The sequence below is a fragment of the Mustela erminea genome, chromosome 5, assembly GCF_009829155.1.
Source record: "Mustela erminea isolate mMusErm1 chromosome 5, mMusErm1.Pri, whole genome shotgun sequence".
In the NCBI taxonomy this organism is placed as follows: Eukaryota; Metazoa; Chordata; class Mammalia; order Carnivora; family Mustelidae; genus Mustela; species Mustela erminea.
This window is the reverse complement of record NC_045618.1, coordinates 116,521,580-116,549,435: the sequence shown is the minus strand read 5'-3', so window position 1 is coordinate 116,549,435 and position 27,856 is coordinate 116,521,580. Positions and strand designations below refer to the sequence as shown.

Genomic DNA, 27,856 nt, shown 5'->3' with positions numbered 1-27,856 from the left:
CCTTGACTGTACCTCAAAATCTGGTAAGGAACTTTTAATTAAGAGACCTAGATATTGGGGCTCCCCTCCTGGAGAGTCCAAAACTTAGGTTTAGAGCAGGGTCCAGATGTCTGAATGTTCTAGAGCTCCAAAGTTAGTTGAATGCACAGGGCTCTCCAGCATGCGGTCCCAACTCCATTCCTCCCTCCAGCTTGGGGGATGACTTAGAAGCTATTGCAGGTCCTACAGTGGGAGAAGCAGAACATAAGTGGAGAATACAACTTCTCTTCCTATCTCTGGCCCACTCTCCTTGTTCCTGGCTCCCTAGATCTGTCAGGGACTTGCGGAGGCTAAAAGTCCTCTGGCTTCCACAGAGTCTGGTAATCCTTAGAGTCATGGAATCAATGAGCCTTTGAGTTCATAAAATTTTAGAGGCAGAGAGGATGTCAGTTCAGGTTGAACCTCTTGACCCTAACAAGAGTGTTCCACTGCTTATGACCACTTGTCCTAAAAAAATCAATCAATCAATCAATCTGCCCAAAACTGCATTGAGATCCCTCAGGGGGTTCCCATAAGATTGTAGAAGATGGGGGTATCCTAGATGGCTTAGTGGTTAGGCATCTGCCTTCGGCTCAGGTCATGATCCTGGGGTCCTGGGATCAAGCCCCGCTTCAGGCTCCCCGCCTAGCAGAGAGTCTGCATCTCCCTCTCCCTCTGTCTGCCGTTCCCCCTGCTTGTGCTCTTTCTCTGTCAAAAAATAAACAAAGCCTTAAAAAAAAAAAAAGTGTAGAAGGTAGACATGCGAGCTTGTAAGCCCAGGTCAGTGTAAGTCCTTCAGGGGTGGTTAGAGGAACACAGGAGAGTGAATGAGGTGTTTTGAAGGTGGAGGAAGAGGGCATTGCCAGGGCAGGGTTTCCAAAGGAGGTAGAGGTTTTGGGGGCTCTTGGTTCTTGATGTAAGGGCACCAGATTCTTACCCTACTCTTCCAACCTCCCTTTTACCCCCTGAGGTTGGGAAAACAGATTTTGGCAGTTGACATACCAAACTTCATAGCCTGGCTGTGCTCCTTGCTCATCTAGTGGCCTTTGGGTGGCTTATTAATCTCTGAGCCCAAGTCCCCTCATTTCTAACACGGACAATAATGATTGTCTCACTGTGGGCTGCTTAGGTATTGAGTAGCAGCTGGGAAAGTGCTTAATGCAATGCTGGCCGTAGAGTAGGCTCTTGGTAAATAGATATGATTATTGTTTTTGTTGTCATTTTAAAAGTGGATTATACAAACCACAAGGAGGCTGAGGCTGCTGCTCCTGGACACAGCCCCAGGGGGCTTCCTCTGCTGGTGTGATAGTGCCTAGGAGAATGTCAGCAGGGTTCCGTGAGGTTATCCTACGGTTTGGATGTCATTAAGAATTTGGGGGACTTCTAGGGAAGGCGCATCTGCCAATCTCATGAGACCGGAGAAGCAAGAATTGTAAAATGCCGTATCACATACTACTGCAAGATTCTTTATATTATGAAGCCGTGCTGCATTGCAGCCACTGCCCACATGGTTTGAAGCAAGGAGTACAGGGACCAACCTGGGAGCTCAGAGCTGCACAAGGAGCAGATAGGACTTCCCGTGACGTCATCATAACCAGTGATTCCCGGAATTCCTTATTTGTCTCTATCCCTTATCAGAAGAAAAACTCTAAGGTTGAGGACAGGGCATAGCTCGTTCATGGCATTACTCCCCAAGCATAGCGTTTGGCCTGGGGTGGGCATTCAAAGAGTGGTTGTTTAAAAAATGAATTTGATCCAACGTGCGTTTGGTTAGTCCAGAAGGTAGGCTCTCCTTGCCTTTTCCTTGGGCCGCATCTTCCTACCATCCTGACTTCACCTACCCTCTTCTTCTCAGAGGGCTCCATGGGAGTCTGAATTCTGTGCCCGTTTCTCACACTGCTTGGGGCCAAGCTAACGTGAACGTGTCCCTTTGGTTCCTTGTCTTTGGAGAGACACGCCTCCCTGCGATCAGAGAATCTTTGTCCTGTGGAGATCATCCAACCTGACGTGAGTTTTCTGGACGAGGAAGCTAATTGCCTGAGAGGTGCAGGGACTCTTTAAAATTTTATAGCTCGTGAAAACAGTTCTTAGCTCCTGCTTTCAAATCTGGGGCTCCCTCACCGCCCCAGGCTGCCCCAGAGTACGGAGAGCTGCTGAGCTTGTGGTGAGAACGGCACCACCAGACAGGCTTACCCCATCCTTCCTGGGCCCGTGCTTCAAGGCAGCTCCAAGCCCAGGGCACACCCCAAGCCAGTGGGTGACTCCAGATGCCCCAAAGTCGTGCTGCCAGTATTCAGATGCTTTGCTTTCTACTTGCTCCCTGCAGTGTCAGGCAAATTACTTAATCTTTGGGCGTTCGAATGAGCTTATCTGTAAAACAGAACATGAGGATAATAGCATCTTCATTCACTATCAAGATTCACAGAAATAATAATGTCCCTGGTCCAGCATCATTGTGTTTTCCTCCTTGGATCCAAGGCCCTGTGGTGACCGTTAAACCACCTAAGTGGCCGAGGTCACCACTTTCCTACTCCAGAGAGTGCGAGGGTGTCGCTCCTGAGTGTCTGGGGAGCTCTGCCACAGAGAGGACTGGACACCGACTCCCCCCACCCCAGGGAAGTGCAGGAAAAGACACTGTGCTCTTGCACTCGGCTGACACATGGCGTTCAGTGCAGCCTGAAAACTTGAACGTGGATTGGCCGTGACGCCCGTGCTGGGGCCCAGATTTAGAAGCAGAGCCGGACGACTCTACTCAGGCTGGTGACAGGCCTGGAGCAGTGTTCCCATTGGAGAAAGCGGAGGGCGTAGCAGGAGGGAGAATTTGCTCCGTCTGGCCTGGTGGCACTGTTTTATTAATGATCTGGAAGAGCAGAGGAACAGTGACTTTAATTAAATTTGCCAGTGATATTAAAAGATGTCAGGAGCCACTGCTGAGGACACAGACACCTTGCAGATGGCCCTGGGGGTGTTTGGAAAATAATCCAGGAAAGGGATGAGAAGCCATGGGCTGAGCTGGAGCATTGGTTAGGCTGAGGAGGAGGAACATGACATGGGGACCGAGGGTCATGGCAGAAACACCCCAGGCCCGTCCTCTTTATCGGTATTTGTTCTGTTTCCAGTGGGTGTCTAGCTCATCTTCCCGCTTCAGTCCTGTTCCTCTTAAACAGCCATCTTAAACCCTTTAGCCAAATTGGGTTTTCTGAAGGACAAATCAGACCATGTCATCCTCCTGTTTAAAAACCTGTCTTGGGCTTTTCACTGCCCTTCGGATGAAATGCATCTTCTCAGCCTGTCATGTAAGACTTGCCAGGAACGGAGTCCTCCCTACGTGTCCAGTCTCCCGGGCACTCATCGTCATGCCTCCGGCCTCACACTGAATCCCGTATAACCGCAGGCACACCGCAGGCTTTTTTCCACGTCTCCATGTCTTCCTCCTTGCCAAAGAGGCTCTCCTTTTGGACTCCATGTCCCTCTTCCTTCTCTTCCTTTCCCCTCCCTGCGCCTCCCCCTTCTCCTCCGTCCCTCCAGTCCGTCCTTCCTTCTTCTTGACGAAAGCTCACTTGTGCTTGAAGACTCATTTAAAGGATCGCTTCCTTCCGAACGCCTCCCTGACTCTCCAGGCTGGCTCACTGCCCTCCTCATGTGCCCCCAGCATTCTGCCCCCGTGCGTTCACTTCCTGTAGTAAAAGTGCGTATTTGTGCATCCCCTGCTGCATTGTACCTTTGGGGGCAAAGCCTGTGTCTTACTGTTCATTTTGCCCGTTGACATCTAGTACCAAGCCTGGCAAGCCATTGACTTTAGTGAGTTTTGAACTGGCGAGAAGGAGAATACTCAGCTGGGAGGTCCCCTCAGGCAGCCGGGACACCCCCAAAGCCTGGAGACCAGGCAGCTTTGCCAAATGGTCAGTCTGTCCTGTCAGGGTGGATGGGTCCGTGCTATTGCTTCTAAATCCACAGAAAATTGGAAGCTGACGGGGAGCCACAGACATTCTGCAACAAAGTTGGGACATCGTAGTAAAATGGAGTGGTTGAAGCCATACATTTTATGTCATCTGTGTGTGAGTTCTGGACCTCCTACTTCCTTGCTTTATACTTTGATTAAATGACTTAATTAAGACTTAGTTTCCCAAAATGGAAAACAGGGATAAAAATAGTACTAATCTCATAGGATCGTTATGAAAATTAAGTGAGGAAGTGTTTAGCGTTACGCACACACTAAGCACTTATGTGTGTTAGTGACTGTTATTAACGTCTTCATTATTTGGGGTGATATTGGCATTCTCAAGCTGAGTCATATCCCTGACTACACCTTAGGGCTGATTAAGAACCATAGAAGATCATTTGGGTTTTGAAGGAGCTGGGGTGGACCCCCAGTAGGTTGGGATCTGCCTCCGATGTGTCTGGGGCCAGCAGTAACAGCACAGAAAAGTGACCATTGGCCCAGTCATCCGCAGTGTCCACGTTCCCCCTAACCATCTTGGACAGAAACCATTGCCTGGCAGGGGCAGAAGGAACAATTGGGAATTCACAGGCCATTTTCCACCTTCAATTCCAAGGACTTAAGTACCTCCTAGTTGCCTTCCTGCCTTGTTTTCTTTCCTCTTTTCCTTCTGTTCATTCATTTTCTGTCTTTCTAAAGTTGGCCCTGATTCTGACCACGTTGACAGCGTATTCCCTACAGAAACCCATTGCCACAGGTGTTTGCAAGACCAAGGAGAGCAAAGACACATGATCTTCCTTATTCTCGTGCTGCGTAAGATGAGTGGGGGTCCTTGTCTTCTGTTGGTCGGGACGACTCTACTGCCTATGCGTTCCATGTCCGTTGACTGCAGAAAGCCAGCCCTCTTCCCTAACCTGTGGATGGCCCACCCCCTTCGGGATGGCGGGCCCACGCAGCTGCCACCTCCCATCACCAGGCGGGCTCTTGATCCCAGAGCTGCTCCAGCTGCGCCCACCTTCTGTCTCCTACTGCATGGGGCTTATCAGAATCCACAAAATGGAGGGTTTACAGAGGTCAAGGCAGGGTGCCAAGATCCTTCTCTGTCCACAGTTCTCTGGGGCTGGTGAGTGCCAAACCTGTGTGTGTTGGGGGGGTGGTAGTTCTCTGTGTACATCGCAGATTATGAGAGACTTTTCAGCCTCTGACATGGATACCAAACAGTTTCAGCCACCCCCCTCTTCCACCGTCAGCCTCATAACCTCTTCTGAGTGAGGTCCAAGCCTTGAGCACGTGCTGTGATGACGGCCGGTACCTAGACTAAGGGGAAGGCGGCCTCAGCACTGGGCTGCCATTCTGGGGAATATGAAACCAAGTTAATCCACGGAGCTCTTTGGAAGGGAGGCCTTCATGATTACAGTATGCACCCGGGCGCACGGTGTCCTGAGGGGAATTTCTCTTTGAGTACCAGCCTTGGGGATTTTGAGAGGTCATACATAGCCTCTGAAATCTAGTCAGGATTTGTCTGTGAGATCTATTTTTTCCTGAAGCAAATGGCTGTAATTCGGGTCATAAAGTGGCTTTAAAGAAGGCCGATGTCTGAGTGTATTACTCAGCTCAGGCGGCCGTAATAATGCCATAGACTAGGCAGCTTAAACAATAGAAATTTATTTTCTCACAGTTCTGGAGGCTGCAGTGTCCAAGATCAAGGTGCTGGCCAATTCATTTTCTGGTGAGAGCTCTCTTCCTCGCTTGCCAATGGCCACTTTCTCACCGTGTGGTGGGGGAGAGAGCGCTCTCTCTTTTCCTCTTCTTGTAAAGCCATCAATCCTATCAGAGTAGGACCAACTCTTATACCCTCATTTAACTTTAACTATCTCCTGAAAGCCCTGTCTCCCAATATAGTCACACTGGAGCCTAAGGGTTCAACATATGAGTTGGGGGGAGGGGACACAACTCAGCTGATAGCACCGAAGAAGCTTCCTTAGTGGCTGTATTTATTTGTTCCAAAAACATCCATTTACTGAGCACTTACTAATTGACTACTTAGGATACCAAGATAAACAGAATAAACATAGTCTTTGCCTTGATTTCATTCAGAGTTTAATGGCTGAGCTAGACATTAATTATATAATCCCGTAAATATCTAATTTCAAAGTTTTAAAACTGCTGTGAAGGAAAGTCGAGTGTGATGAGAGGACATAACAGAGAAAGTTGACCGTCTTAAGGAGTGAGGATAATTTTTTCTGGGACAGTGACACTTACGCTGAGATCTAAAGCATTGTTAAGAGTGTGGGTACCAAGGAGAAATGCTCATTTCAGGCACATGTGGTTGGTGTTGTGTGCAAAGGTCCTGAGGTAGAAAGTAACTTGGTTATCTCCAGGGCCTGATATGAAGCCACTGTTGCTGAAATATGGTAGGAAGGAGAGGGGCAGAAGATGAAAGGGGAGAGGAGACTTCATAGGTTACAGGAAAGAGTCTTTTTTTATTTTTTTGTCTTTTTTTTTTTTAAGATTTTATTTATTTATTTGACAGAGAGAGATCACAAGTAGGCAGAGAGGCAGGCAGAGAGAGAGAGAGGAGGAAGCAGGCTCCCTGCTGAGCAGAGAGCCCGATGGGGGACTCGATCCCGGGACCCCGAGATCATGACCTGAGCTGAAGGCAGCGGCTAAACCCACTGAGCGACCCAGGTGCCCCAGTAAAGAGTCTTTCTATTAAGAATAAAAGGAACTGGGGCACCTCGGTAGCTCAGGTGGTTTAACATCTGCCTTCAGCTCAGGACATGATCCCAGGGTGCTGGGATCCAGCCCCACATTGGGCTCCTTGCTGTCGGGGAGCCTTCTTCTCCCTCTCCCTCTGCCTGCCTCTCCCTCTGCCTATACTCTCTCTGTGTGTCAAATAAATGAATAAAATCTTTTAAAAAAGGTTGGGGGATAAGAGGAATCTACAGCAGGGCTTCAAATAGGGACATGACAGTATAGGTCTGGGGTTTTTTAGAAAAGATGACTGTTGCTGTATAAGGAAATGAAGTGGGGGAAGTGTGAGAATTGGAGTGGGGAGTTCAGTGAAGAGGTCACTGCAGTAGATTCACGAAGTGAGGGGTGATGGCGGCTCTGACGGTGCTTGTAGAGATGAGGGGAGAGTCTGGGTGCTGAGTAGACAAGGGACAGGAGTGAAAGGGAGGACTGGAAATGAACAACACTCATTGCCCAGCACGCATAACCCGGCGGATGGAGGTGCTGTTTTCTGAGATGGGAAGTAGTAGAGACAGGGGACAGGACCTGAAACCATGTAAGGTGCTGTGCAGATGAAATTAGCATGCTTCTGTTACTCAAGGAACCCTGCAGGGCTGTAGCAGAGGTGTAGCAGAGGTAATGGGCAAATAGCTTTTTGTTTTTTAAAGCTATGGCACGGTTATGTGCATTCTCATTGCATCTGAATGAGGCAGTGATTGGAAAGATGAACTCATAGTTTCTGCTGAATTTCTTCCCATTCTCTTGAATTCATGCTCACCTCTTAGTGGTCCCAGCCAGCAGGTGGGGCTGCATTTCACCCCCAAATCTTGCCTTGAGTTTTAAAAAAACGCATTCGAGAGCCACTTGCATGTTTTATTAATAGTGATTTCTATCACTTGGCCCTTTCAGTGTCTGGGTTTGGAATTTGAGTGGCTGGCTGATTTTCATCTTCCTGTAACTGAGTGTCTCAATGGTCCCATAAGAAGGTTTTGCTAGAGGGCTAAGGAGGCTGAGGACTGGGGCTTGAGCACAGCTGATGGGGGCCTTGGTTTAGCTATCCTGCAGGGAGCATCCGCGACGCTGTCTGTCCTCTTGATTTCCCAAGAAATGTCAGAATTACAGCTTGCTTGTAGAAGTTTTGCATTCGGGGAAGAAGTTTTTCCCAAGTGGCTCAATTGCATGCAGAGTGACGTGTTCTATTTCCGGGGGAGTAACCCATGAGAAAAGTTCAGCTCCATCTGTACTCTTCTGGCACACGTATGTCATGCAGAATTCTTGAGTATGACAACAGCGGGGGGAAGAAGCCCCCAAACCCTAGAAACACTACAAGGAATGAAGATTCGGGTCATGCTTGGCCTATTTTCAGTTGATTCTTGAGAACTCTCGCGGATAACAGCGGGGTTTGGAGACAGGACTGGAAGGGTATCACTTATGTTTTCATTACCAACATTCCCAGCTCTTTTAAGCCATTTTTCACTGAGTCTCCACCAGATGGTCCTGCGGACAGAGTCGCTATTCGTGCCTCCCATTGACATCTTTTTTTCCGAGTGAGAGACTGCCCCATATGTTAGTGCAATATGTCGCTCAAGGTGAAACATCAATTTGTATTGGTGGGAACCTGCCATTTGCTGTCCCCCTTTTTCTCATGCCTTTCCCTGCCTCTCTGGTCTTTTCTAGGTCTCTGGCCTGTCAGGAGGACCATTGGTGCTGCAGTGGAAGCCAGCGGCTAAATCTCGTGTATGGCGTGGTTAAGGTTGCAGCCTCTCACCTCTGCCTTCCTCCATTTTGGGCTGATTACTTTTGTGCTCTTCCTGAATGGTCTTCGGGCAGAGGCTGGTGGCTCAGGGGAGGTGCCCAGCACAGGGCAGAACAATGAGTCCTGTTCCGAGTCATCGGACTGCAAGGAGGGTGTCATCCTGCCAATCTGGTATCCGGAGAACCCTTCCCTTGGGGACAAGATTGCCAGGGTCATTGTCTATTTTGTGGCCCTGATATACATGTTCCTTGGGGTGTCCATCATTGCTGACCGCTTTATGGCATCTATTGAAGTCATCACTTCCCAAGAGAGAGAGGTGACTATCAAAAAGCCCAATGGAGAGACCAGCACAACGACGATTCGGATCTGGAATGAAACGGTCTCCAACCTGACCCTGATGGCCTTGGGTTCCTCTGCTCCTGAGATCCTTCTCTCTTTAATTGAGGTGTGTGGTCATGGGTTCATTGCTGGCGATCTGGGACCTTCTACCATCGTGGGCAGTGCAGCCTTTAACATGTTCATCATCATTGGCATCTGCGTCTATGTGATCCCCGATGGAGAGACTCGCAAGATCAAGCACCTGCGAGTCTTCCTCATCACTGCTGCTTGGAGCATCTTCGCCTACATCTGGCTCTATATGATCCTGGCAGTCTTCTCCCCTGGTGTGGTTCAGGTTTGGGAAGGCCTCCTCACTCTCTCCTTCTTCCCCGTGTGTGTCCTTCTGGCCTGGGTGGCAGATAGGCGACTGCTCTTCTACAAATACATGCACAAAAAGTATCGCACAGACAAACACCGAGCAATTATCATAGAGACAGAGGGCGACCACCCCAAGGGCATTGAGATGGACGGAAAAATGATGAATTCCCACTTCCTGGACGGGAACCTGGTGCCTGTGGAAGGGAAGGAAGTAGATGAGTCCCGCAGGGAGATGATCCGGATTCTCAAGGATCTGAAGCAGAAACACCCAGAGAAGGACTTAGATCAGCTGGTGGAGATGGCCAATTACTACGCTCTTTCCCATCAACAGAAGAGTCGTGCCTTCTACCGGATCCAAGCTACCCGTATGATGACAGGCGCAGGCAATGTCCTGAAGAAGCACGCGGCGGAACAAGCCAAGAAGGCCTCCAGCATCAATGAGGTGCACACCAATGAGCCTGAGGACTTTGTCTCGAAGGTCTTCTTTGACCCGTGCTCTTACCAGTGCCTGGAGAACTGCGGGGCCGTCCTCCTGACGGTGGTGAGGAAAGGAGGAGACATGTCCAAGACCGTGTACGTGGACTACAAAACAGAGGATGGTTCTGCCAATGCCGGGGCGGACTATGAGTTCACAGAGGGCACTGTGGTTCTGAAGCCAGGAGAGACCCAGAAGGAGTTCTCGGTGGGCATCATCGATGATGACATCTTTGAGGAGGATGAACACTTTTTTGTGAGGTTGAGCAACGTCCGTGTAGAGGAGGAGCAGCTGGAGGAGGGGATCCCTCCGATAGTCCTCAATAATCTCCCATTGCCCCGGGCCATCCTGGTATCCCCTTATGTGGCCACAGTCACCATTTTGGATGATGACCATGCAGGCATTTTCACGTTTGAATGTGACACTATTCATGTCAGCGAGAGTATCGGTGTCTTGGAGGTCAAGGTTCTGCGGACATCAGGTGCCCGGGGCACGGTAATCGTCCCCTTTAGGACAGTAGAGGGGACAGCCAAGGGTGGTGGTGAGGATTTTGAAGACGCATACGGGGAGCTGGAGTTCAAGAATGATGAAACAGTGTAAGTAACCTTTCTATATTCTAGCCCCCTCCATCCCTTGCCATCTCTTTCTGTCCTTACAGTTCTTCCTCATATCGCGTCAATGTCAAACTCGGGTCCCAGCACAGGTGTGCAGGATTTTCAGCAGGCACCCCCGGCAGGGTCCATTTCCAGACCTTCCTTCGGTTTTCTCACTTTAAATGGTCTCTGGGCAGGGAATTCCCTGGCAGGATCGAAGGATGCAGAACAATCCATCCACTGGAACTCAGAATGATATGGCTTGTAGAGATGTGGGGCGACAGAAGTTTTGATGTCAGATTTTGGAGAATTCTTGTGACTAAGCGGGAGCTAGGAGGCCCATTGGTTCTCTCCTTCCTCCCCTCCTCACACCAGAGGCTCATGTGAGCCTTGAGGCTGAGCCTTTCCATCCTGAGGCAGAGCCAGCCCAATCAGGGCATCCTCGGGGAAGCAAGTGGCACTGGGTTTTTTCCCCCCAGGGCCATCATGAGGTTGTATTTTATAACCAGATTTCAGGCATCTCTCCTTCAATTTGGAAATTGCAAGGTTGGTTGAAACTTGGCAATCTCTGTAAATGACTGTAGGCTGTTTTATGGTATGAGACTTGCCCAGGCTAGGTGAGATGAGTCAGTATGGCTTGGGTACGGGACACATCTTGCAGAAGCAGAACTCCCAGAGCAGTGGCCACCTGTCTTTGGTCCCAGGTGTGAGCTCTAGAATCTGACTAAGGAACATAGCAGGCACCTCTCGGGAATTGCGGGAGAAAATACACCTTTGGTGTGGTCCTCTCTTTTCACAGTCTAGAATTCTCCCAGAAGACTTCTCAGGTTCATGGCCCATTTCGCCCTTCAGACATGGTGTGTGTTCGCACTTCCATGACCTTGATCACTGTAAGAGCACTCCCCAATGAACCTTCCTGTACTAGGTGTTCTGGGGTTCATTTTGTTTTGTTTTGATTTGGTTTGGTTTTTCTCAGATGAATAGCTTTGAAGAAGAAACAGAATGACTTTCCCCAGAATTTGCAGCTTACGGGAAGCCAGTCTTTCCAGGGTGGCCAAGGGGAGGGCGGGAACTTGTCTCTGAATTCCTGCTCATATCCACAAGCAAGAAGCCATCGCAGGAGGGGGCGTGAAGGACAAAGGGGGCATCTAGGAAGGGGGGATGTCAAACTGCTCCAAGAGCCTGCTAAAGACACTGGGAGTGGGAAATGAAAACATACAACTTGAAGGAGAATGAAGAATGGAACACACAGAGAGGGGAGCCCCTAGGACTGAGGGGGAGGAGTCTCAGAAGCTCTTCCTCCAGGCCCAGGCAAGGGGCAGGGCACCCAAGGGGTTGGGAGGTGCTGACAGTAGAGTGGAGTGAGCCCCCTGGGGGACTGTGCTCTTGTCCACCCTCAGTCTTTTCCTGATAACGTGACTCTGGGCAAGACGTTTAGTCTCGGCTTGAGAACTAAACTCTTTCATCTGCAAAGTCAGAACAACCATACTTTCCTTGCCTGGAGGCAGGGTCGGATCTTTTTGTGGATCCTGCCCAACTCTAGGACTTTCTGTACCATAGACATGGGTACCCAGCAAATAGGTCCTATTTGTACCAGCCAGATACGGAACAGGGACACTGTCTCTTGAAGTGAAATAGCCATTGACAAATTGATTGATTAGAGCTCTGTGTAGTCATTTCGCTGGGAGGGATAATCATTCGTTTACCCAAGTAAAAACCTACATCTTCTGGAGAATACTGTCCAACTGCCCATTTCTGTGTGCTCTGGAGAGAGGGTTTCTACATATAAATGAAGGACAGCCCTTGTTGGGAAGACAGACTCCATGCAACTTCTTGTGTTTATGGCAACGTCAGTATGTAAGAGGTTATTGTTGGGCGTTAAATGACATCAAAACTCCAGCACTGACTGTGATTTGAGGGACTAGTGGTTTCTCGAATTCGGTACCTACCTATCACAGGCACTGAAGAGTCCTTTTGGACAGGTCAGAAGCTTGACACCCATTTCTTTGTCCCATTAACAGTTGTGTACTTTGGATCTCTGAGTATGACTAACCCTTCCTCAAGCCTATTTGTGTTTTCGGCTTGATTAATATCTTGGTGTAAATGGGCTTCTGAATGATCCCTTCTGATAGCAGTTTTAAATGTAGCTCGAGCTCCACACGTCTGACATGCGGGTCCAGCTCTTCCAGGGCTCGGGGAACAGGCTAGGTTGCCAGCTATTTTTTAGGCATGAGTAGACCTTAGCCTACCTTTTTGGTTTTCTTCATTGCAGAAGAATGAGTCCATAACCTGCTAGTCACCTGTCTTTGCATCGTAGCCCTACCCTTCTTACTTTAGGTTATGATTTTGTGAGAGGCAGTGGGAGGTACCAGAAAAAGCATGGGCTGTAAATACTCTGGGTTATGATTCTGGTTCTAGTTCTGATTTCTCCAGGTAGCCAGGGGAAATTTTATTAATTTATGAGATTATTTCCTCATTGGTAAAGTAGGGATAATACAATTTCTCTTGCAAGGCTGTCGTGATGATTCAAGATACTGTATGCTGTGTTGTTTGTATATGGTAGGTACTTAGGAAATTAATAGGCCATTAATAATAATATCAGTGAGTTAACAATATTCTTTAGAAGACACTGTTGAGATGATTGGGCTACTTGGATTGCTCTGTGACCCTAATTCATTAACTTGCTGGTTTTGGGGTGACTGTAAAGATTCCTAATCCAGATTCCTAAAATATTAGAGCCAGAAAAGACCTTAGAATAACTTCTAGAGGAGTGCTTCTCAAATTTTAACGTGCTTCTGAACCATCCAGGACGCTTGCTAAAACACAGATTACAGTTCAAAAGGTTGAGAGAAGGGCCCGAGATCCTACGTTTCTAACAAGCTCCTGATGCCTTTGGTCCCAGCTTAGAGCTGAAATGCTCTAAAGCCCTGGGCCAAACCCTGAGACCAGGGAGGGAAAGTGGCCTTCCTAGCCGGAAGCTGGGTAAGGCCTGGAGCACTTCCACCTTCCAGTCCCTCCCTCTCCCCGTAATTTGCTTTGCTCACCAAGCTTGGGAGCGCTGGCAGTGTCGCCCTCAGTAAGGGCTTCTAAAAACCTACTCAGGTTGGAGCCAGGCCTGTGCTCTGCCGATACCATTGGGCTGTGAATTCAGTTGTTTGGTTTTAGGCTTTACTTCTTCAAAGATGTCCTTAGCACCACAGGAGGATAGGAAACCCATGAACTCTGAGGTCTGACACACAGATGTGCACCTGTCACTCCCCAGCTGTGTAACTTGAACAAGTCATTTCACCTGTCCAGGCCCTAGATACTCAGTTGGAATGTCAGGAACAGCGCTCTTTCTCCTGCAGGGGAGTGGTAAACATACGTGCAAACATGAAGACAACGCACCTGCAGCCCCGTGCCTGCTCATCGAAGGTGCTCAGTCATTCAACAAACACTTATGAGATGTCTGCTATGTACCAGATGCATTCCTGGGGACAGAGATAGATACATGAATAGGACAGACGGGCATTTCAGCTCTCAAGCATCTTCTCCAGTGAAGAGGCTACTAGGTATGCAGACAGATCAAAACACCGGGAGAAGTGCTCTGGTTGAGAGACGCTCAATAAAAGAGAAATGAAAGCTGTCCGCTGTGTGTGTGACACCACAGAAACTTCTACAGCAACCTTCGCGGAGGACGTGGCAGTGAAGCAGACAGAGCGGGGGTGGGCGCCTGACGCCCTTAATCCCACATTCCAATAAACGCTTGACATTTGAGAGAGAGCCTGTTGACATCTTAATGATCTAGAAGAATCCCCACCTCTGTGACTACCACTACAGCACCTCCTTAGAATTACAGCCTCCTGCAAACAATAACAAAACCTCATGGAGATACACGGGTGTGCTGCTGGCCCGTTCATCTCGCTCCCTAAACCTGCATCTGCTCCTGTATCCCAGACTCACGGGGTGTTTCTGCAGAATAACAGAATATTGCAGCTCACAGACCTTTGGGGTCTCTCTCTGAGAATACTCAGAATCTCCAGTGTCAAAGAGGCAAAGGCCAAAATCTAGCACAATTAAATGGCATAGGCCTCTGTGGAAGAGAAGAGCATGTTAGCTGTGCCTCATAGCTTCCCATCCAATTAGAATGTTAAAGCCTGAAGGTATCTGACCTCCCGCTGTTCTAAATCATGAAGCTGAGATTCAGAGAGGGAAAGTGACTTGTCCGATATCACACAGCTAGACAGGTTAGAAAGTTAGAGCTGGCAAGGTCTTTTTGGAGCCTACTGATTTAACGTCTCCCCCTCCCGGTTTGGACTTTCTTATTTTTATCCATCGGAACAATGTTAACTTTGGAACGGTGTTCGGGAAGTACAGATCCAACGGTATGACATGACTAATATCCTAACTTAGAATAATAACATATTATGGACTATTTTTAATCTCTTGGCTCACCTTGAGACTGTTCAGGAAGAAAAATAGTGAACCCATAGAAATTAAAAAAAAAAAAAAACACCAAAAACCAACCACTGTCTTCGAGATCTCTTCCTGAGAAAAGGTGTGACAAGCATAGCTGGGATGTCTTTTAGACAGTGCTGGTAACTTGTAGACGGGACCTCGTTCCATGAAATAATGACAATCTTTCAAAATTCTGCAGGCCATTCTCTTCCAGGTGTGCTTTCTCTGTAAAGTTTCCACCCCGGGGAATCTTTCCATCAAAATCTGGCATGCTCCAGGACAGTTTGCACCTTCTCCAAATTAACTGGAACACAGTAGGCCTTTTCTTTCTCTTTGGCTCAGCAGGGTGTTTGGACAGTCTCTTCCCTTGCCATCGGGGAGATTATTTGACCCTAGAATGCCCTTCTGGGCTTGAAAAGAGTCACAGGCTGCAAGGTTAGTGAGGGTAGGAGCAGGTTGGAGGTCACGGTCATGCTCCCTCAGGCAGCATCCCTCCCTTTCACTTTCCTTCTGCCTCCAGTGCCTGACCTCCGGTAACAAGATCACTCTCCAGACAATGGTAAACAGTGGGTTACCAAGACCCATGGCTTCATGGAACTCACAGAGGAGCTCCGTCTGTGGCTCCGAGTGGTCCTGATGAAGGGAATCCATAGCTCAGCCAGCTGTGGAATGGAGTACTTAATAGTACGAGGGAACATATCAGATAGGGCTGCTCAACTCTAGTGCTTTCCCTTCTGGGCCCACAGGAGTGATGAAAGGCTATGTGACCTTCTTAGCAGAAGCTTTGGATAGTGTGCCCAGAAAGACCTTACATCCTGATCATTTTTTTTCATAATTACTGAAATGGTCAAAGATGATGTCAAAGAAGGTCATATTCCAATTCTGGGATCCATAAGGCACCCCAAGTCTACTTAAACTGGACACATCTACAAAAATCTCCACAAGTCCTTGGGGCACCTGGGTGGCTCAGTGGGTTAAAGCTTCTGTCTTCAGCTTAGGTTGTGATCTCAGGGTCCTGGGATCGAGTCCCTCATCAGGCTCTCTGCTCAGCAGGGAGCCTGCTTCCCCCTCTCTCTCTGCCTACTTGTGATCTCTCTCTTTCTCTGTCAAATAAATAAATAAAATCCTTTAAAAAAACAACAACAACAACAACTGCACAAGTCCAGAGCCTTCCAAGTTAATTCGAGGGGCTGAGGTACAGTGTCTCCTGGCAGCCTTGGACCACTCAGCATGCCCTCTGCCTGACTTGACTGGAGATCGTATGCAGCCCAGCACCTGGTGTGCCCACCCCTGCTCTTCTCATGCTGCCTTGCCTTCCCGTACACGACAGTGCAGCAGTGCACGGTTGGAGAGTCCACCGGCCAGAACGTAGGTTGGTTTGAGAAGACAGGAGCATGGCAATTGGAGACGATCACATGACTGGCTAGGCGGGAAACGAAGAAGTATTACCCTCAGTGGCTTTCCTTCTTGGAGGGGAGCTAGTTGGGCCCCAGGCTACTAGTAATAATAAAGAGATACTGATGGATATCCTCCCATGAGCCGCAGTTATTTTGTTTTGGTTCTTCTGGTTCTTCTGGTCAACAGTTCCTTGTTCATTCACAAGAATGATAGACAGGAGCAAAGCCAGGTGGGCAAGTGGGGAGGACTTTCTTGCTGTCTAGCCTTTCATCAACTTCGCCAGTGTAGCTGGGTGGTGCATGAGCCTTGATTTCTTCTCTACCCATTGGCTGTGACGCTGTCAGTTCCACAAGGAAGGTAGTAGAGTCTAGAGCTCAATCGAGATCTTGTTTTCTTGTTTTTTTAAACGAGAAACTGAGCTATGCTTTCAGAAACAATAGAAAGCCTTGGCATAGAGTCAGTCGTATGTAATGGACAGTTGGAGGGCGAGAACTCCTTGATCTGCAAATAGAGCAAAATCCCCATATTTAAATTCTGCACAAGTCAGAAGCATTTTGCCGGAATCAGATGCTTTGAGGGTTTTGCTAAATGACCACGAAGGAAAGCACCAGGCAGACAGTCTCCGGTGGTGTGATGGTTACCATTCATCGGAATTCTATTGCAATCCCTGCCACCTGCCAGGTACCCAAGTAGGAAATTCCCTGGGCACCCAGAAATGGAGATAAAGTTGAAGGTGGAACTTAATTCTTTATGGAGAAGTTTGTTTTTCTGAAAACGGAATCACCATTCGAGTGTATGTATACATTTGTGCTTAGTGACGGGTGCGGCGCCACCCTGACCCCCACCTCCAGCTAAGAGTCAGCACACAGGGACGGAACCTGGTTAACGTGGCTAACCTGTCCCTGCCTGAACCCAGTTCAGTTACCACTTGGCGGTTGGGGTTCACAAACCAGATACAGACAATGCTCTGCTGGGGGTGCTTTAATTGGTGCTTTCAAAATAGGACATCTTGTTAATAAACTCAATACTCAGAACATGGCTGCAAACCAAATTATAGATTATAGATGACTAATACCCCTTCTCCTCCCTAGTGGTCCACATCTTTCTGGAGCCATTGGCCTTGATTTGTGTATCTTTGGGTGTTGCCTTGTGAGTGCCAGATGATTTCTCCTTGTGAACCCCATTACCGCCTGACCCTGTCTGTCCCAGCCGTGGTGATCGGGGGCGAGCTCCACCGCCAACGGTGGGGCTCACCGAGGCCCTGGCTGCAAATCCCCGGATGTGTTTGCTTTATACCCCACTCACACCTTATTTTCTGTTTGAATACTCTTTTCTTACACTCACTGTCTCTTCCAAACGTCCTGAGCTGCAGACTTTCTTTCTCTACTCTATACGCATCAGGTGCTGTCGCCACGAGAGCTGTGGTTTCCACTCCCGCCACACTCAGTGCCTTCCTCTCCGCCCCCTTGAGTCTCTCTCCTCATTTATTCTTATCCTGTTTCCTGCATCCTTGTCCCTCCCACCGCCGGCATCTGTACTGGGGTTGCCTCGTGTCTCCTGTCTGATCTATGCCTTCTTCGAGTGATCAAGAACGAGCTGGGAGCATCCCTTCAGCAAGCCTGTCATTTGGACAGAGAGAATGATCTTCCCAATAATCCCAAGAAGACTGATGTCTCCCAGGAAGCAAACCACTCATGGTGGTGCCCTTTTCCCTTCATCGCAAAGTCTCTGCCTGACTGTTTGTTAAGACGAGAAGGTTGCATTGTAGGGATCTGCACCAAACACTGTCAGGCAGGGGAGCCCTCGAGACCACTCCCTCTTTCTGATGCTCTCCCTGCTGGCCCACATGGTCTCTGTCTCCCGAGTCTCTGTTTCTGTCTGTGGCCTTTCCCCGTATTGCTTCTAGCTTGCGGCGAGACCTCACAGACCGACTGTCTGAGCGCACGGCTCCTCTTTCCATTTAGCTCTTGGCTCTTCCCTGGAAGGATCTTCTACCTCAAATTCTCAAGAGAGGGAATCTTATGAGTCCTTTTTTCTCCCTCCCCCTTCTCCCCAAGTTGGCCATGTCCAAGTCCACTGGCCAGATATGTCTTGGTTGCCCTGAGTCAAGCCAAGATCCCCTGACCCCAATAGTTAATCTGCCAGAACCAGACGGTGGGGTAGAAAAATGAAGTTGCCACAAGGATTCCATGGTAAGCTACCTAAGCAATTGTGTCTGTCAGTGGTGACAGCGTCCCTTAGAAAATAGCACCAGCTGAGACAGTCATCTGTCACCTCCAAACCAGCATCTAGAAGGTCTGCCAAGAGAGCACTGATTTCACTGTGGTCTGTGCTGGGGCCGCAGGCTGGAGAACGGGAGAAAGAGCCCCCTCAGGAGGCCCCAGCTTGATCAGTTCATCAAGCTGACCACAGACCAGCAGCTGAGATCAAAGTGGCCTCAGTCCAGGTCAACAGAAAACATTCGATGCCCGGTGGCATAAATCTCAAAGCTACTGGTGTCCCTTCTCCCCCCTCCCTAAAGTCTGTCCTCTCCAGGAGACTAGAGTCAGATGAGCCGATGTCATTTTCAACTGTGCTATTTGGGTACTGAGTCACTTTCAAAGCCTCTTCCTGGGTTTGAATTTCCAGACTTGCCTGTGTTCCAGACCAGGACAGAAAGCTGTCCTCCCTCCTGTGCTCGCCAGGGACAGAGTGACAGGCTTTCCTTTGCCACCCCTCCCCAGCCAGACAGCTGGTCGGCTGGACGTAGCTGGAGCCAGCAGGCACCCCCTCTCTGTCTTTGGAGCTGTAACTTGACACGCTTCCAGGAGCTCCCCGGAAGCCAGAGTATTCCCGTCTCCAGGTGGAACAGTGTGTGACTGTCAGCTGCCTGTGTCCCTGGGCACAGGGCTAAGCTGTGAGATAGGGCTCCTGTCCTGTCAACTGCAGTCAGTTCCTAGCGATGGTCCAGGGGACCATCTTGGAAAGGACTTTTGAGGCTGGTTTCTGGGCTCACCTGTGGCTACAAGAAGGAACCTCTAGTCCTGGGGGAAGAGATGGAAGGAACTTCATGGGATTAAGAATCTCAGAGTTTCCGTTTCAGTAAGGTGCATTAGCGTGAAGTTACCCTCTAACATGGGGCCAGTCCTGATGGGAAGAAACTTCCTGAATCACTCTCTTCTTTAACCTACATAAAATAGCACTTTCTTCTATTCCCCAGATGAATCTGTAAGTCCCCGCTGGACACACGAAGCAGATGATTTCCTTGTCAGACTGGAATCTTCCAGAACCCCTGCTAAGCTAGTGGGTTTCATAAGCTAGATCAGTGGTTCCCAGCCAGCTCCCTACACAGGCCATTTTAATTATCTGCCCCTCCTCATGGAGCCCATGTTTTAGAAGATTCGCTGAAAATTAATTAGATTTTCATTTTTTTCATAATAGCAAAAGATAAGTTGTGTTACTACAATGAGTTAATCTAATTCTAGCCAAAGCAAAGAGGAATGGCATTTAATTAACCCATGTGGATGGCTGGAAGAAAATACACTTTCTAGTTTGGGGGCTGGGGAGTGAGTAGAATGAACACAGCCAAGGGCTGACTTTCAAAGGAACTGATACAAAATGCTCTAAAACTATTAGGCACTAATTGTTTAAAGGTACTTTGATGAAGGTGACCCCAAGGGGAGATCAGGATAACGGAGAACGTATCAGAATGTACTATACCAGTCTATAGGGTGTGGTATTGGTACCTAGGCATCACCGTTGTTCGGACCTTGGGGGAAAGACTACTATTTTTTTTTTAACGTAATAAAACTTGGAATATTTACATGAACATATTTAAAAAGTAAGGATTTTGTCATACCTTAGGAGTGACATTATCATTTTCTTCAGATTAGGTAACCGAGTCTAAGAAGTATTAAGTAATTTGTCCTAGAACACAGAGCTTCTAAGGGCAGGTATCAAAACCAAGATCTTCTGATTCAAAATTACACATTCTTTCTACAATGTTCTATATTTTAGCCTAAGAATAAGGTATGAAGCTGAAAGAAGCAGGCTTTCTTTTCCTCAGATGGAAGAAGCTAAGGGCGTATCCCCTATCCCTTCCTTGACAGCAAGAGTTGGCTGCTTTCCTTTTAATTCAGGGGCCCCTGGGCTTAGGGATGTTGGCAAGGGCCAAATAAACTCCTTAACACCCAGCCCAGAAGTTTGGATCATCCCCCTTGACTGCTGGTTCTGCCACGTCTGTGCCCAAGCTGGTGCCCCAGGACTCTTGCTTGTGCCATTTATGACCAGGAACCACCCATGGGTGATGCTTTGGCCTGCTGCCTGGGCAAGAGGGCAAAGTTGGTTGCAGGGCCGTGTGTTCAGGTCCAGGGGGCCTGAACAAACGTTTTGGAAACAAAAACGAATGAGCAAAGGGGAAAAAGAGAGAGAGAGAGAGGTAAACCAAGGAACAGACTCTTAACTCTAGAGAACAAACTGAGGGCTCCCAGAGGGGAGGTGGGTAGGGGGATGGCGGGGCGGGGATTGAGGAGTGCGCTTGTGGTCATGAGCACTGGGTGTTGTATGGAAGTGTTGAATCACTACATTGTACACCTGAAACTAATACGACCCTGAATGTTAACTAACAAGAATCTAGATACAAACTTAGAGTTGCTGTAGAAGAGGGGGCCTCTTCAGGCAGAAGAGGTAGGTAATACACAGAAGTATTACCACCTGCCCTTGTTGGGATTTGGTTAGGAGGCCTTAGAGGTGACCTTCTCCTGTAGTCACCCCAGAAGGACTTGTAAAGAAGAATGGCTAATTGGCTTGGCTTGTGGGGTGCCCACAGATAAAAGCACAAGATGTCCTCAGGGGTAAATGGTCCCCAGGCAGGCCCTGTCCTCAGAGCAGAGCAGCACCCAGTTTTTCCCCATGCCTGTCACCCATCATAGAGATGCCAAAAAATGTCTGTTGAATGAATGAATGAATGAACGAATGAATGAACAGAGTGAATTCCTGGCGTGTCTTCTGTCTCTGCACCACTTCCAGTTTGTATGAAGACCAGGGATGCCTCCTCTCCTCTCCTAGTTGCAGTGAGATCCATGGGGCCCTCTGAACTCCGGTGTCCCTGAGCTTCTCCACAGCCTGACCCCTGCCTGGCACTGCTCCTTGGAGGGTCTGTTCCTGGACTGTTCATGGACTCAGCTACCTCTGAGTACAGGCTGCCTCTCATGCTCAGGAGACACCCTGTAATTCAATTAGGAGCTCCCTCCAGGGAGCATGTAATTATGTCCTATCTGGGCCTTGTAATGACAGCCCCCTGCCACCGCACAGGGAGCTGCCCTGCTCAGCTGCCCAGAACCTTTCCCTGGGAGGGAGCTAATCTACTTAGCCCAGATTGGATGCAGTTCTGCACAGTACTTCCCCGAAGGCCTTAGAAAGAGTCCCACTAGCAGCAAGGAGGGAACCTGAGGGTTTACCCCATCCTGCTCGGCTCTTTCCCATAAGCCCCCCTACCCAAAATTGTTCTTGGCTGAGTGGGAGGCTGAGAACCCCATTCCCCTCTCATGGTCAGAGCCCCTGGGTGTCCCCAAGCCCTCCTGGGGTTAGAAGGGAGAGGAAAGGAGATTGAAGGCCTGTTTTCCATGATAGCTTGGTGAGGAGGGGGCGCAGTGTTAGGTCAGTTGAGTTACCTGGTACTTTGCCTGGAAGATTCAAATGTTGCACTTTGTGGAGGGTGACACCTGCTGTTTTGAGCTGTGGGGGAATTGCCTGTACTCTGTGGTGACTTTATCTTTGCTCCTTCAGGCTCGACTTCTGTGGAATGTTCTAGGTGGGGAAGCAACTCAGTCTGATGTGAACAGTGCTCGGGGGGTCTCCCCTTCCACCTCCCTACCTGCACCTTGAGCCTCCTCTTAAGGAACCCACATTCTATACTTGCCATTATGCGGGATCTGCCAAAAATGCCATTGGCAGCCTGTACTGGGTGGAAAAGAGTCCATCCACCCAGATTTTCGTCTACCCCGAACGTCAGAATGGGACCACACACTCAATTAGGGTGGGCCCTAGCTCCTATGCCTGGCATCCTTATTGGAAGGCCATGTGACAACAGAGACAGAGGTGCAGAGAGATCTAGCTACAAGCCAGGGGGTGCCAAGGATGGCCAGCAAACGTCAGAAGCTGGGAGAGAAGCATGGGATAGATTCCCCCTCAGAACCTTCGAGGAAGGAATCAACCCTGCTGATTTTGATTTCAGACTTCTAGCCTTCAGACCCATGAAAGAACAAATTTTTATTGACTGAAGCCACCAGGTGTGTGGTGATTTGTTATAGCAGCTGCAGGAAGCTAATATCCAAGCCCTGCCTAACGCCTGCTCTAGACTTCAGTGAGCGAGGGAACTCGCGCTCACGGTCAAGGGGTAGGTGCAGAGAATAGCACCACCAGTGGGGTTAATGTTAACTGAGAGCTCCCCGGGGCAGAGGAGGCCAGAGCTCATTTAACAGCTTTGTTATATGTGGACTATCATTGTTAACCTTTCGAATTCCTGTTTGCAGATTATATTAGGGTCCAGAAAAAAAAAAAAAAAGCCACTTCTCGAACCCATGGACCCAAATCAATCTAGTTCCCTTATTACTGCTATTCTAATGGCCTCCTCTTTTGTCTTCCAGTCTCCTTGGTCCCAGTCCACTGGTAGTTCTTGGTAATTGCCCAGGGGCTCCAGCTCATGCTGCGTGACCTGCGTGTCCATTTCTCCCTTTCCAGCCTTCCAGTGGCTAAACTCTGGGCCACTGACCACAGTGCCCCACCGTGTGGTTAAGAGTCTGCCATTTCATGACTGGGAGGCAACAGGAGGGCCTGTTCTCCAGATCTTCTCTCCCTCTGGTCTTCCCTGGTGCCTTGCAGCTGGCCCTGAGATCCAGATGTGTCACCTGCTTGTCCTGCAACCCAGAAGGACACATTTCCTTCTGTAAAATGAGGCAGGCCTGGATGGGACATGACAGCCTGAGAGCAAGGGAGCCATGCCTGTGTGTGATGGAAGGAGGACGGCCCCCGCGGGTGAGTAGGGGGCGAACTGGGGGAGCGTCAGGGAGCTGGAGGACAGAATTTTGCTTGATCGCCGAGGAGGTCCCCAGTGACAGAAGTAGGAGAGCAACAATGTGGGTAGAAGCCCAGATACCCATAAGAGGGTAATAGATCAGGGTGGTTAAGTGCGTCGACCAGGTTTCGCACTGACCATGTCGGGATTCCCTGCTTGTCTACTTATCGGTGATGTGAGCTAGGGCAAGTTACCTAACCTTTCCCTTCACTTCACTCATATGTATAATGTGGATAATAATAGTACCTCCCTCACAGGGTTGGTGTGAGGATTGAAAATGACTGTCAAACATTTAACTGGGTGCCTCGTCGAAATCACTCATCAAGCGTATCATGCTAGTTATTAGTTAAGTAATTAACGAACAGAGTCGTGGCCATGTCGCTGCTGTTCTGACTTATGTGGGCCAGCATTGTGCTCAGGTTTCCCCATCAGTGATTATATTCCTTCTCTGAGCCCAAGGTGAGCTTTTAGGAAGACAGTTGATCTAAAGATAGAAAGCCAAAAAGTCTCGTCTGGAGGAAGGTAGAGGGAAATATCATTATCCGGGCTTTCTTTGACGATGTCAGGGAACATGACAGGCTGGTCTCCAAGGAGAGAGCAGCCTCAGGCCGGGGTGAGAGGTGACCTTGGGATTGACTTCTCTGCATCTGCATGTGAACTTTATGGGACATGTTTGGGAGATGAAGGGAAGGAAAGAAGGAACGTGGAGAGAGAAGCAGAATAAAAGGAGAGGAGGGGCTGAGAGGATAATTACATGTGAAATCACTTGTTGGTGGGACTCTGGGGCTGGGACAACACAGTGATGGTAATGCAGGCTCCCGAGGGCTCTTGGGTATCTCTGAGCAGCATGTCGGTAGTATTGAGGCCTGTCTCACAGGACTTTCCCTCTAGGCCCCATGCTACACCATCCACCCAGAGCTTGTTGCTGATCAGGAAACTTAAATGGAACAATTACTGTTCCAGAATGGAGTCGTGTGATGAAAACTACAAGCTCGTGGGTCCTGGGCTGCTTCAGGAGGAGAGCAGCTCTTGACATGCAAGTGATCTGGTTCCAGAGAAGCAGGGTTCCCATAGTGCTGTCCAAGGTGCTCCCCCCCCCATGCCTCCCGGAAGAGGAAGTTCACTTAGTTCACTTACGAAGAGTTTAATCTTTTCCACCCTGATCCTGGCTTTCCCAATGAGGGTTTCATATGTTTCCTTTTTTCCCTTGTATTCGGAAATGACTCACCCTTGCCTTTATCTTATGTAAGCAAGACAATTTTCTGTCACCTAATGAAGTGCCAGATAAGAAGATTGCCATTTACTTAGTATTTCGCATGTGCCAGCTATTATACTAGGTGTGTGACATGTATTATTTATGATCCTTACACCAGTCTGACGTTGGTATAACCCCATCCCCACCCTGCCCACTCTGCCTGTTTCCTTATTCATGGTACAGGATATTACTAAATTGAAGTCAGATATTTGAAGATTAAGCTTGGGTTTGATAGATGTTCATTCTTCCCACAGTTGTGCAGAGTTTTCAACTAAAATTTCCCGTGGTTGGGGCCTGGATGTGATCGCTGATATTGTGCCTCTTGGCTCTGAATGCCTCATTGTTTGTTTCCTGCCTTGACATGTCCCCATTCACATCTTCAAGAAGACCTTCCCTGCGGAATTCTTGATCTCTTCCCAGCTTCTGGTCTCTGACCTGGCACTTCCTAAGTGCTGGCTAAATCTTGTCCTTGCATTTACTTGATGGAGCACATGTAATTGCATTCGTGTAGGTCAAAAATAATCATTTTGGCCGCTTCCTGTGGCTCATCCAACACTAGGGATCCAGTGTTTTTAGTTTGTCTCTGTATGAACGTTGCTTCCTCTAAACTTCCACAGGCTATTTCCTAAGAAAGAGGAAGTAAAATGCTGCCCATTCCCACCCTTCAACTCCCAACTTTTGGAGGTTGCCCACTTTTTAAATGGTCACCTTTACTGCCACCACCCAAGGCTGAAGAGACTCCCTTTGTGTTAGGGCTTAGACCTTAGTCATGGTGTCTGAATGTCTTTCATATCCCCTTCTGCAAATGCCCTCCCCATGCCAACCAATTAAGGAAGCCAACAGACAAAAACTAAACCAAATATGGTATTACACAATATAAAGGGCAAGAACATTGGCTTTGGAGACAAGTGGACCTATGTTTGAACCCTGATGCTGCCACCCTTCAGCTGTGTGTACCAGCTTTCTATTGCCACCTAGTAAATTACCACAAACCACTCTCGTTTATTATCTCTCAGGTTCCATGGATCAAAAGTCTAGAAACAACTTAGCTGCAGTCCAGGTGTTGGCTGGGACTCTGATCTTATCTTGGGATCCTTTTCCAAGTTCAAGTGGTTATTGGTAAAATTAATTTCCTTGTATGGCTTGCTTCTCCAAGGCCAGCTTTCACCTCTTTTAAAAGTCTCCTCTCATCAGGTCAGGCCCACCCTGAATCATTTCCCTTGAAGTCAAGGCCTTAAAAGTCAATTGACTAGGGACCCTATTTATATCTGCAAAATCCTTTCACCCGTGCATTATGATATAATCATGGCACATAACTTTTACCAGGCTCACAGATCCCACTCCTACTGGAGGGATTACACAGGGCATATATGGAAGAAGGGGAAAAAATCCAAGGGCCACTTTAGGATTCTGCCTCCCATGCTCTGTGACTTCAGGTCAATTGCCTAATCTCTCTAAGATTCCATTTCCTTACCTGGAAAATGAAAAAGGGATGATAAAACCAGCCATATGGAGTTACTACAAAGACTAAATGACATAAAATATGTTGTAAACAGTGACAGACAGTAGACACAAGCAGGATTTCCTTCCTTTTGTTGTTCATCTGTCCTGCAGTCTTTGTGATTTGAAATACTGTAGAAAACCATTCCAAGGAATCAGAATGATGCCAGAAAGTGTAGCTGATTCTTTTCATTTGCCATAGCTCCATTCTGTAGAGTTGTTGCAAACACTGAATTCGTGAATACTAAAACATTGCATGGTGGGGAAACGCACTACGGTTCCTGAGAGCCTCTCTCTGGTCATAACGTTTTCATTAACTGGCAACACTTTAAGTGTGTTTCTGTTTAAGGACACCTTTATTTAATATAGACTGTTGTTGAGTTATCATTTCACAGCACTGTAGCTGATTCTTGAATGAAGATCATTTAACACACAGATATTCTCCAGAAGGCATATCGCAACCTTCTCGCCCATAGGAACACAAGACAGCACTTCGGCACAGTGCTCATGGCCAATTTTATTTATTCATTTTTCAAAATTTATGTTTATTTTTCTTAAGTAAACTCTAGGCCCAACATGGGGCTCAAGCTCACGACCCTGAGATCAAGGTTGCATGCTCTGTGGACTGAGCCAGCCAGGTGCCCTATTTGGGGGTCATTTTAAATAGCACAATAAAAAAAAAAATTAAGAAACCACCAAAATGTGGAAAATGTGGCACTAAATAGGCTGCAAAAAGGCACTTGTTTTCAGTATGAGATGAAACAAGAAGACAGAGCATCACCTTGGTCGACCACCTGGGAGCATGTAGCCAGGTGGCCTGGATTTTATAAACATGCATATATACACACACACACACACACACATACACACACACACATACACACAGTAGGGTTATTTTTTCATGGCTAGATCCAGGTGCAGGAGCCAAGGCCAGAAATTAAGCATCCTTTCGCCGCTTTCCCTTGCTGGGCCTCTTTGGAGAGCACCCATCCCCTCGATACATTTCACAGCTCTTCTGGGGTACTATTAAAAGAGGGAAACTGAGTCACCAAGGGGTGAAATGTGCTTGGGTAGCCTTGTGAAGAATAGGACTAGCCCTGGGCTTTGTGGCAGACCCAGATTCTTGCCAGAGGTGCTTTGACTTGAACTTTTGGATGTGGCACTGTGGCTGCCACAGACCTCACACGGCCCAGAATGGGGAGGCATCCACAGTGGCCATTAGATTACCAAGAAGGTTGACAAGGAGATGTCTAGGTGGCTAGAGCTGGGTGTGCATGGGCCAAACACGGTGTCTTTTCCTCTCTATCTTTTGCATGTGGTGAAGGATTGCATGCAGCCCCAGCTGGTGGTGGATTTGAGACACATGCATGGCCTTGCAGAGGAAACTTTATACCAAGCCTCTACTTTGGACACTTCAGACATGTTGTCTTTTGGTCCTTCCTTCCTTCCTTCCACTCATCTGCTTTAAAACCAGCTCTGCTGAGTGCCTGTGTTTTCACCTCTTCATTGGTGACATTGGAACCTTTCCCTTCTTCCTACCCTGATGGTGGCTCATTAAAACCCAGTAGCAATGGCTGTATATACTGGGCAGCAACTGCTGTGGGGCCGAAAAGGGGGCTGGGGATTCAGTGTTGGGCAGCAGGGTGGTGCAGTGGCTTTCTAGGGCAGGTGAGCTCATTTGTTCCTTTCGTCCTTTTTTCGTTCCCCCTCCCCCACTCCTTTTACTGAACCAAAGGAAAACAGAAAACAATCAGCTGTTTGGCAACGTGGCTGTTTTGGGTACCAAACCTGCCATCTGCGGGGAGCCCTTCTGTATCATCAGTCAGCAGAACAGCAGAGCAGAGCCCACCCCCAACCCCCGCCATGTTCTGTAGCTGATATAGCAGAGCAGTGTCTCTACCAAAGGGGCCAGGCTGTCTCTTCATTAAGAAATTAAATAGCAGACCTGATTCTATATTTAGAATCACACTCAGGTGCAACTGCGGGTGTACACGCACCAAT

General features: G+C 48.4%; 1 protein-coding gene across 4 annotated transcripts in view; it reads left to right on the top strand.

Moving 5' to 3' along the window:
- Window positions 1–27,856, top strand: part of SLC8A3 (solute carrier family 8 member A3) — a 137,144-nt gene that overhangs the window by 12,399 nt on the left and 96,889 nt on the right. For all 4 annotated transcript variants that reach the window (XM_032344617.1, XM_032344618.1, XM_032344619.1 and 1 more), the window contains exon 2: window positions 8,369–10,214. In XM_032344617.1, the coding sequence (XP_032200508.1) occupies window positions 8,431–10,214 (1,784 nt within the window). In that variant the 5' untranslated portion in view covers window positions 8,369–8,430. The remainder of the gene's footprint in view (window positions 1–8,368; window positions 10,215–27,856) is intronic.